The sequence below is a fragment of the Perca flavescens genome, chromosome 21 (genome assembly GCF_004354835.1).
Source record: "Perca flavescens isolate YP-PL-M2 chromosome 21, PFLA_1.0, whole genome shotgun sequence".
NCBI classification, from domain to species: domain Eukaryota; kingdom Metazoa; phylum Chordata; class Actinopteri; order Perciformes; family Percidae; genus Perca; species Perca flavescens.
This window is the reverse complement of record NC_041351.1, coordinates 11817185-11827646: the sequence shown is the minus strand read 5'-3', so window position 1 is coordinate 11827646 and position 10462 is coordinate 11817185. Positions and strand designations below refer to the sequence as shown.

Genomic DNA, 10462 nt, shown 5'->3' with positions numbered 1-10462 from the left:
CGTAATGAGCAACATTTTGTCAAAAATGCTTCATTTCATAATTCTAATGTTCCCATTGGTGGCTGTAGTGAATATTATTATTCCAACATTACTATGGTTTAAATTGAGGTACATTATGTTCCATTTCTTTATGCTTTGTCTCTGTTAATGAAACGTACCAATTCAGTTATATTTTTTAGATATCTGGGGGGAGGGGGATGCAGTTTTCTTTCTAGGTCATAGGGATGATCCAAAGAAAATATGAATTACCCTGGGGAGAGCCTTGCTTTATTAAAAGGTATTAAAAGGTGCAGGCCCCCCTCCCCACTCAAATCATTTTCATACAGTCCCTAAATTAAAAGGTCCCATTTAAATTTATGCTGAAGACAAAATAAACATATTATAATAAGTTCTTTTACTCAATGTAAAATGTAATATACCAACGGGATTATGACCTCATTCTCGCCAAATCCCATTCTTGCTATGAGAAAGAGCACAATCTAATGCCACTGACAGTTATCCATCGACAATAGTTGTATGACACAAGCCGAGAACAAAGCACACTGGCATATACAGTGATCTGCATAAAAAAACAATGGAAAAAAAGAAAGGGATTTTCAAGGTATAATGTAATTTTCAAGCAACATCTATACAAACAACAATCTGCACAGAACTGTTCAAAAGCAAAGCTCGTAACATATTGTTACAAAACAGATCATCATCACAGAACATCATACTAACTTTAACGCGTGTGTGTAATGCCACAATTCCCTTCAGTGCGAATCGTATTCATGTTTTTCCTGTGTAAGATGGCTGTATATTTTACTACAGTGATAGAAGAAAGCTGCTGTGATTCGTCTTGCATTATTAAATTAAATGTGTCATCTAAAGGATGCGCTATGTTCGTGCATGTAGGAATTAATCACATTTCATTTTTCTAATTAACTATAAAATGTCATGTTTTGTATGTCATCAGGTTTGATCTAAAAAAAAAAAAAGTCTAAGTCCTTTATGGTGATGAAGGAACACATTAAAGAAAAATGTTGATCTAGCAGCTCAGTTTAGTATCATCTGACATTATCATCCCTTGAATGTTATGATGAGGCGACCTCTGAGCTCCAGAAGATTTTGAAATCAATAAAAATGTCTAAGAGCAACCTATTAAAATAACATTTTGCAATTGAACCTGAAACAAACTGAGTTTCATGCTGACTTAAACACATTTAGCAGTGCAATGAAAGCCGAGGCGCCATCCTTTGCTGCTAAAAGGCATACGGCTCTCTAAAGTTCAGTGTCCTCTATGGTGTCTTCAAACTGTTCTCAGTGTAGCACAACACCACAGTGGTAACAGTTAGTGATTATTTGGCATGGCACTGAACGTGGTTCCACCCGACACATCATGAAAGGCTCACTAAGTGGCTGAGTGGCCTGCAGGTTTCAGAGACATTCTCAACAGAAATGATTTCTCCATTCAGACAACAAATTGGTGTTTCAGTGTCTGACTGCTGTTCCTGTCTGTTTCCAACAATCTTCTTTATAGCTAAACTGCCTCTTTTAAGTATTCCTTCCTATTTCTTTCAGCTGTTCTCCAGACCAGAAATAAAAAACGCTCTTGCCTCTGGCACTGCAGAGATTTGTTTCCAAGACTTTGTGGGTCTTTGAGCCACAAATGTGAGAATTAAAATCCCATATGAGGTACCTGCAGCTGTGAGAATTGAAATCCCATATGAGGTACCTGCAGCTGTGAGAACTGAAATCCCATATGAGGCACCTGTAGCTGGCTGATTGAGGGTTGAATTCATCGGCTAAACAGCTCAACTTGGATTCGTTTCTCATTTGACTTGAGAGGAGTTGTTTGCATGGAGCTCTGTTTGGATGGTGAAGATTTTTTCTCCTATTATTTCCAACGAGCTCTCTCCATGGGATGAACGTGAAGGTCCTTTCTCTGCCGAGTCCCGCTTCGAGCTATCGCCTTCTTCTGATTCCAGGAAGGCTTCTCTGCTTTTGGGTTTGATGAACTGCACGCTGAGTTTGGACGCCACCACGGCGCCGCCCTGCTGGTAAGGCTTTGGAATGCAGTGAGAGAGGGTGGAGACGCAGCTCTTCTTGAAGTTCTCGTTCATGAACGCGTAGACGATGGGATTGTTGAAGCTGTTAAAGAACCCGATGGCCTGAACAATGGCGATGATCATGTTTAGTGTGACTCCGTCATATTTGTTCTCCAGGTCATCTGGACAATAATGCACACAGACAGACTTTCAACCTCAAACTTATGAGCTGCACAGACTTTAAATAAATGGCAATTTGCACCCAAGCTATGCCAAGAAATAGTTCCCATTTAAATTCATACTTACAGTACTCAAACAGCATGTGGACTGTGTGGAATGGTGCCCAGCAAATGGTGAATAGCAGAACGATAGTGATCATCATTTTAACGGCTCTTTTCTTTTTCCTGTACAAGGTCACAGTAGACATGTTGACTTGTTACAGCAGGAAATGAACAGGTACAACTAAGAACACCAATCATTGCACTCTTTCATTAAAATGTGCCCTTGAGCAGTGAGTCAGCCAGGAAAATATTAGGACCCTGGCAGTCATGCACCTGAATGGACTGCAGCAATTTTCAAGATTACACCCATTCTCCTCATTGAAAAATCCAGAAGCAATACATATGCAAATACTTTTAAATTCAGATAGCTCCTATTTCACTGAAAGATTCTCAGTGTTTTTGTACTGGTGGTGTTAAGGTTCCACCACACGGATATACATTGTATATTAAATATTAAAGGAGAGCATAAAAAAAACATGCAGAAGGTGAATATGAACCCAGCCTTCGAGGGTAAAACTGCACAGTGAAGGTAAACATTTTGATTGAGGTTAAAATAAGCAAAATAAATGTTTGAGTTTGAAGCTGACTTAAGCAAAAAACAGTGGTGGTGGGAGAGTGGTATCATTGGACATGCTTCAATTGACACCAAACGACCATTGGAATTTTTTTCTGTCAGGCTGGATGGATGGGTGTACAAAAGGTCTATGTTTGAATTTCTTCTTCTTTAAACATTACCATCATTTATTGGGCATCATGATGATCTGTCCCTACTTTAGGTGGTCTTAACCTGAAAAGTTTAAGGGACCAACTTTAACTTTTGCTAGGTAACAAGATCCTTTGTACACAGATCCACAGTTTGGTATCATTTCGGGCATTATTAGTCATTTACGAGATACAAACTTGGATCCATTAGCGCCTGCACTAAGCTATTCAGCTGATAACACTAACTCTCACAATGTTCCACCCAGGTGAAAAAAGCTTCTGTTTTTTTTTTTGGCTCGAGGTCATGGTGCAAAGGACCCTAGGGTGAAATTACTCCGAACCATCACTTAAAGATGCTAAACATCAAATGCAGCTTATCTATTCCCTTTGTTCAGGTGCCCTGTCCAACCAGTAGGAGTCACTAGTGCAACTATAAGGACATGATCCCTCATCGGCTTCCCACAACTACAACTACAGCCAATTGTGTTCTTTGAAATACAAAACAAAGCCAAAAAGGCCACTTGGAGGAGTTGTATCCATACTAACAGGAGACAAGATGCCTACCTTGAGATCTTATTGATCTCCCTGTGGTTCATGGTGTTGAGGACTGAGGAGTCGCCCACCCTTTTGCGGATCCACAACTCAATGCCAATACGTGTGTAGAGGAAAAGCATGGCTGCCAATGGGAGCAGGAAAAGAGCCACCATGATGAAGGTGGTGTACACCTGCCTGTGAGTCAGAGAGCGCCAACTCTCCTGACAGCAGATGTGGTAGTGATTGTACAAGAAGTCGTACTTCACCTTTGAGAGAGAGGGGAAAAAAACTATTAAGCGGGATTGATAGTTAGATAGCAGAGCTTTGGCCTGAAGTGTATCATTATGTGTTGGTGTGTGCTTCGATCTCTTTAAGAGAATAGCACGGTCGGTATGTGTGTGTTTTGGGAGTGTGTGGTAGAGCGATTGAGAGATTGACGGCGATTAGCTTCAAAGCGAGTAGCAACTCTAGAATTATAGTAAGAGAAACAAAGTGTCTCCCCTGTGCTTTCTGACCACGGTCGAAAAGCAGGAAAAGTAACTCTGCAAAACCTTGGTGTTCTCTCAATGAGCTTCATGAGGTAGTCACCTGAAATGGTTTTCACTTCACAGGTGTGCTTTGTCAGGGTTAATTAGTGGAATTTTTTCCCTTATTAATAAAAAAGCAAAGGGTGGCTACTTTGAAGAATCAAAAATATAAGACATGTTTTCAGTTATTTCACACTTTTTTGTTAAGTACATAATTCCATATGTGTTCCTTCATAGTTTTGATGCCTTCAGTGAGAATCTACAATGTAAATAGTCATAAAAATAAATAAAAAAACGCATTGAATGAGAAGGTGTGTCCAAACTTTTGGCCTGTACTGTATATATATATATATATATATATATATATATATATATATATATATATATATATATGGTGTCTTATTAGTGTCATAGTGATGTCATTTGAAAGTTGTTTCATTGCTGTAAGATAGTACTGAAGGCCCAGGTGTAAAATATACGGCCCGCCACTGATAATATAGAATATATATATATATACACTTATGTACTTATGTGTGCTTATAGTATTGACACACTAGTTCACAGTTAATCATTTTAAGCCCTGTCTAATATTACTATAAAATCATATTTATGTTGGGACATATGTTGCAACATTTAGTAACTTAAAATGCGCTGAAAATGTTGTAATTAATACTTAAAATACCACATTTTAGCATATACTTTTTAATATCACTTTGAACATAGGAATCATATATAGGAACAATGATTGTGCACTGTTGTATTTACACCTTGCGGCATACCCAACATTATATTTGTATTAATTTGTTATACCATTTCATAACATACGTTCTTCTGTAGCTCCTCAACAGTGAGTTTGTGATATTTTTCTTATATGATATCAGTATAACATTATATTGGCTGTCAGTCTGTGCCTCCTGTCCAGAGTCTCCTCAGATAACGGGGAAGTAATTCGTCTGCCAGTCAGAGATACTGCTGTAGCAGCCAAAGGTGAACTGAATATTCATAAAACACCCACAACATATAGTGTTCTTTATATTCTGCATTCTGCACTTTATACAACTGACTCATTTATGTCAAACTAAGTGTATTGTAAAATTAATCATTTAAAAAAAAACTTTTCACTCTGGGTTTAGAAAAAAAAAATTTAAAAGACTTAAAGGTCCCATGGCATGACAATTTCACTTTATGTTTTTTTTTAACATTAATATGAGTTCCCCCAGCCTGTCTATGGTCCCCCATTGGCTAGAAATGGTGATAGGTGTAAACCGAGCCCTGGGTATCCTGCTTTGCCTTTGAGAAAAGGAAAGCTCAGATGAGCCGTTTTGGAATCTGCTTGTTGTGAGGTCATAACAAGCAAGGTTACCTCCCCTTTCTCTGCTTTGCCCGCCCAGAGAATTTGGCCAACCCATGAGAGAGAGACATCATGGCTTTCAAACGAGAAAAGTGGCAGTTGGTCAAGGCCACACCCCCACCCTCCACCTTGCCCCTCCCACTCTCCTCCTCAATAGCTACAGACACAGAAATGGCACATCCTAAGGAAAGCTCATTGTGAGACTGGCTCTAGTGGCTGTAATTCTGCACCAAGGCTGAATTTTGTGAGAGTTCAGATACAGTATTAAGGGACCACTAAGGTCTATATAAAAGCATCCAAAGAGCACCATGTCATGGGACCTTTAATTACCAAGTCCACTGAAACTGCATAGAAAAACAAAGGTCAAGGGGCCTCTTCAAGGACAGAGAGACAACACTGTAGGAACACCATAATGCCACCACAATAGAAAGGTACAGGTCAACAGAAGTAAAACAAGACATAACATGGGAGAAACGGAGACTACAAAATAAAATAGGAAAATAAGCATGAAACATAGACACAAGGTAAAACACAGAAGACAGAAACATGAAACGTAAAACAACAAGGAAACAGAGACTAAATCAAATAAAACGGGAAAAAGCTACAACAGAAACCCTCAACCGTGACAGTTCGGATTTTCTAATTACAGTATATGTTTTCTGCCTGAGAGGTTAGTGAGTGTTTCAAATCAGTAAAAACTGATTTCTGACAGGATGTAAATACACAGGAGTGGATTTTAAGAGGTGACAGAATTTTGCAGGATTATATTGTATATAAAATAGCAAGATAAATAGCTACCTAGCTTGTCTGAGACACTCATTGCAAGACTCTTAGGACACGTTTGGAGGATGGAAGGTTAACAAGATAATGTGTCTTTCTGAATCTTGATATTTACAAAAATGATATACTCTTCTGTTCTGAATCAGTTTTTTTTAACTTGATGGAAGGACTTTTGTTGCTTTAAGTGGCACCACTTACCTCTAGCTGCTGCACAAACAGCATTGGTGAACCCACTATCACAGAGGCAATCCAAACCAGCCCTGCAGAATACAAGTTAAATAAGTAAATTATTTACAGATACAATCTGCAGATAAGACTTGGTTTAAATACGGTTTGGTAGCTGCCGCTGATATTCAAGGTGAGAAAACTGTGTGACTAATGCCAAACTGTAGTCACAGCAGCTGCACGATTAAATTGATCTTCATATTTCACAAGCTGCCAATCATGTTGAGTGTCTGCAAGGTTCCTTCGCATTTCTTTGTTTTCAACTCAAACAGCATGAGAACGCACAGCATGCTACTGACTTAGAATGTATTCACATGATTGGACTTAATTTCAGTTCTTTTGGTCATTATTTACCTGAAATATCAGCACTTACTAACCTTGTTGCTTACTGAATAATCATACATAAAGAGGTTTTGACTCACTATTTCAGATGAAGAAACACTGAGTGTTGTGGAGTTTCATAAGGACAATTTGATATTGTTCTTTTAACTTGAGCCTGACACATATCCGAGACACATTATTGAGTTGTGACAAATTTGCACTTCTTTCTTTACTATCCAAAATGATAATAAAGTGAAACCTATATTTCTCTTTGCATATTTGTCAAAGTACATGATATAGCTTCTGTATGATAAGCCAATATCAGCTATTAATATTAATTTGCTGATATATTAGTCGGGCTCTACCTTTAAGGCTCGTGATATATTTGCTTTTTCTCAAAGGACAGACACATAGACAGCTCCACCAGTGCAGTCATTAGGTATTCCTTATTTTTAAGCTGAACACATTTTTACAAGATTTGTTCTGTAAAAATGTACAAGAGATTAAGACTGGAACAGGAAATTGGATTAACCAATCATCTACGTACGTTCAATTTCAAAACAGTGTGCAATGTTTTGCTGCGGTTTCCGGGTTAATCAACATGTTACCTCGGAACGGTGTCAAACGGTGTGCAACATGCTTTGAGGTATGTTTTCTATTGTTTGGTGGGTGTGTCTCTCACTTAGTGGCTCTGTCACACATTATATCCAATCAGCAGAGACGTGTATGTAAACTCATGGTAATAAAAAGGCAGAGCACTTGCACACGATACAGAGTGTTCAATGCACTCCTGTTTTAGTTTAAATAAACGTGTTGCAACGTTTTGTTGGGGCTGAACGTGCCCCAAATCTCAAAAATGTGTTGTGCAAGTTGATTGGTTAATTCCACTCTATTTGGTATGCAAATTTTGAAACCAAAAAGAAGAAAAAAATCCATACAAGTAGAAAATAAACCTCCAATTCGTGTTCATCTACATGGAGCCTGGAGAAACCGAAATAAATAAATACAACTACTACCCTTCTTTGTGTAGGTCCGAAAATATGATTGTGTGAATCTACACACAAGTATAATTATTGCTTTAGTTAGATTTCACAGAAACAAACCATTAATTTGATCTGCATAACGCTACGTGAGGCAGCTATCATGCACAACTTGCTCAAAGCAATTATACCAGAGGCTTTACCCAATGGTTATTTAATTTTTATATATCAGTGCTGTTGTTGACTACAGAATATATGTTTCCTTTGACACACAAACACATCCACTAAAAAGAATAATGAGCCACTCTTGCAAACAAAATACCTAGCATTTTATGTGCTCTCTTGGACGAGTACTGCCTCCTCATTTTCAGGGGGAAGACAATGCCCTGGTATCTCTCGATGGCAATGCAGGTCATTGTGAGGATGCCTGTCACTATGGCTGTGGTCTGCACAAAGGGAACTGTTTTGCAAACCAGAACCCCTGCAAGAAGAACAGAGGGGTGAAACAATGAGGTACTGAGAAACAGCAGAAAACATGCATTTCTATTAAACGGAGGCAATAGCCCTCACCCTTTTCATCTTGCTACATCTTTCATCTTGTTTTTTTTCTCATTTCAATTACAAAACGTCCACCTCTGATTACTCTTGAACACATATTTCACAGCTAATAAAGCACAGAGCTGAAACCCAGGAGTAAATTAGCACTGTAACGGATTCACCGTGAACTAATTGTGACCACATTTTAATAGGAGCACATGCTTTGAGCTTGCCTTCTATTGCTATGATACACATTTCAATAAAGTCTACTTGTCGGCATCTTGGTCATAATGCTGTTAGATATGATGAAAATCTACTTGCAATAATATTCTATCTGTAAAGCTGATACTGCTAAGTTTCTACTGCCACTGAGGCAAAATATGTTTCTATATAGCTCTTTTAGAGGCTGAAGAAGAGTTGTTGTGTATATAGTAATAAAAGCCTCTAAATGTCATGCAATGCAGTAATTTACGATGCATTTGACTGTAATGTGACAACAACTTAGAGCATCAGAAAGTTGAATCAACACCTCTGTGTGTGTGTGTGTGTGTGTGTGTGTGTGTGTGTGTGTGTGTGTGTGTGTGTGTGTGTGTTTTGCAGGAGTATTGCATAGCCTTGAATGAAGTGTTTATTTTATGAATGTATGAGTGTCCACCTTCTGCAAAGTATGAGCATCACAAACTCAGCGACGGCAACACTTCTTCATTCATGTGTTGCAAAGTTTCTCTTGGCTTGATGCAAAGCTGGAAAGTGGATCTTGCAAAAACTAAACTAAACAGCCTTTAATATTCCAATGCCTAAAAGTTACATGTTGCACTCATCAATGCATGTATTAATCTGTGTAGAAGTCCTCTATTATGTGCCATTTCTTGGAATATATCTCCCACATCACTTCCTCACATCACCTCAAACTCTTCTAGTAATAGCACAGTTGTGTGACTCAAACACATACATTGTCTGTTTTTAGATATAGCCTACAAAATCCTAAAAAGATACACAAGGCTCAACCTGTAACTTCGAGATAGCCTCCTGCTGCAGCTTCATTCCTTGAAGGGATCAATGTTTTGTGTGTTTGCTGGCTAACCTAATCAGCTGATCTGACAACCTTTGTTAGAGCGAGTCCGCTGCTGTGTTTGGTTCCTTTCAATATTTAGCGACTTTAAGTCGCAGTTACACGATATAGTGTGCTTCATAGCTTAGTTTGAGTAAATGACGGACTTCTTTCTGTTTTATAGCGTGCATTATTGGTATGTATAGCTTGAAAATCCTGATGCATTTGGCAGTTAATGCATTTTTAATATTGTGTAATGCAACAAGGCTTCTACATTTTTAAATCCTATTTCATGTTCTATTTTCCACTTTTAATGAAGTTGAAGTCGGATTTCCAAGAGCAAATAAAAAGATAAAGGTTTGAATTAGCCTTAATTGCCTTCATTTAAAAAAATAAATAAATAATAATAATAATCAAATTAGAGATAGTGCTTCTTATTCGTGACACGGTCTAGAAAAGTCTTCTAAATAAGTCTAGAGCCTACGTTTAAAAACTCACCGCCGAACCATTCAGACGAGATGTTCTGCAGCAAAGTGAAAGGTATGCAGAAGAAAGTGATGAGCAGGTCGCTGACCGCCAAATAGCAAATAAAAATATCTGTCGCCGTCTGTGTCGCCCGCTTCTTCACAACTATGTAGATGACCAAACTATTTCCAGCCAGAGCCAGGACGAAAATAAGAATGTACATGATTACGAAGGTGGTCTTGGCGCTGTACGGTAACTCAGGGATGTAAACGAGCGGCCGGATTTTGTAAGTGTTGATGAAGTCCTGGCGGCTCAGGTTGTAGTACTGGAGCATCTCCTGGAACACTTCAGGAGTTATCTTGGTGGACCCTTGCCCTGAATAATCTGTAGAAACTGCTGCCATCCTGACACGCGTCCTCAAACCCGAGACCACTTGCTTTCAGGCAGAATAAAAAATCTTGAACAGTTCGGAGCTGAAAGCTTCTCTTTAACCCACAAGTCCGTCCAAATGGTACGCTGCCTCCTCCATCCACCAGCTGAACTACGCTGCTGCAGCTGCAGCTCTCTGTCTGTGTGTGTGTGTGTGTGTGTGTGTGTGTGTGTGTGTGTGTGTGTGCGTGCGTGCGTCTCTCTTGCATTGCCAGACCTATCTCCCCAGCGCGTGAAGGACCAATTACAGGT

The 10462-nt window shown here is 38.9% G+C and overlaps 1 protein-coding gene across 1 annotated transcript; it reads right to left on the bottom strand.

Annotated features, from left to right (window-relative positions):
• Positions 1-1765: 1765 nt before the first annotated feature.
• qrfprb (pyroglutamylated RFamide peptide receptor b) lies at positions 1766-10198 on the bottom strand. The gene is made up of 6 exons (XM_028568646.1): positions 9815-10198; positions 8051-8209; positions 6401-6462; positions 3575-3810; positions 2334-2431; positions 1766-2209 (listed from the first exon to the last, which is right to left on the bottom strand). The coding sequence occupies exons 1-6, from the start codon at positions 10182-10184 to the stop codon at positions 1812-1814; spliced, it is 1323 nt and encodes a 440-aa protein (XP_028424447.1). The 5' UTR covers positions 10185-10198; the 3' UTR covers positions 1766-1811.
• Positions 10199-10462: the final 264 nt, after the last annotated feature.

Coding starts and splice junctions, on each gene's coding strand:
- qrfprb (XM_028568646.1), bottom strand. CDS start 10,184: ATGGCAGCAGTTTCTACAGATTATTCAGGGCAAGGGTCCACCAAGATA. Junction 3,811..6,400: donor TGTTTGTGCAGCAGCTAGAG/GTAAGTGGTGCC, acceptor TCTCTCTCAAAG/GTGAAGTACGACTTCTTGTA. Junction 2,210..2,333: donor CCACATGCTGTTTGAGTACT/GTAAGTATGAAT, acceptor ATTATTGTCCAG/ATGACCTGGAGAACAAATAT.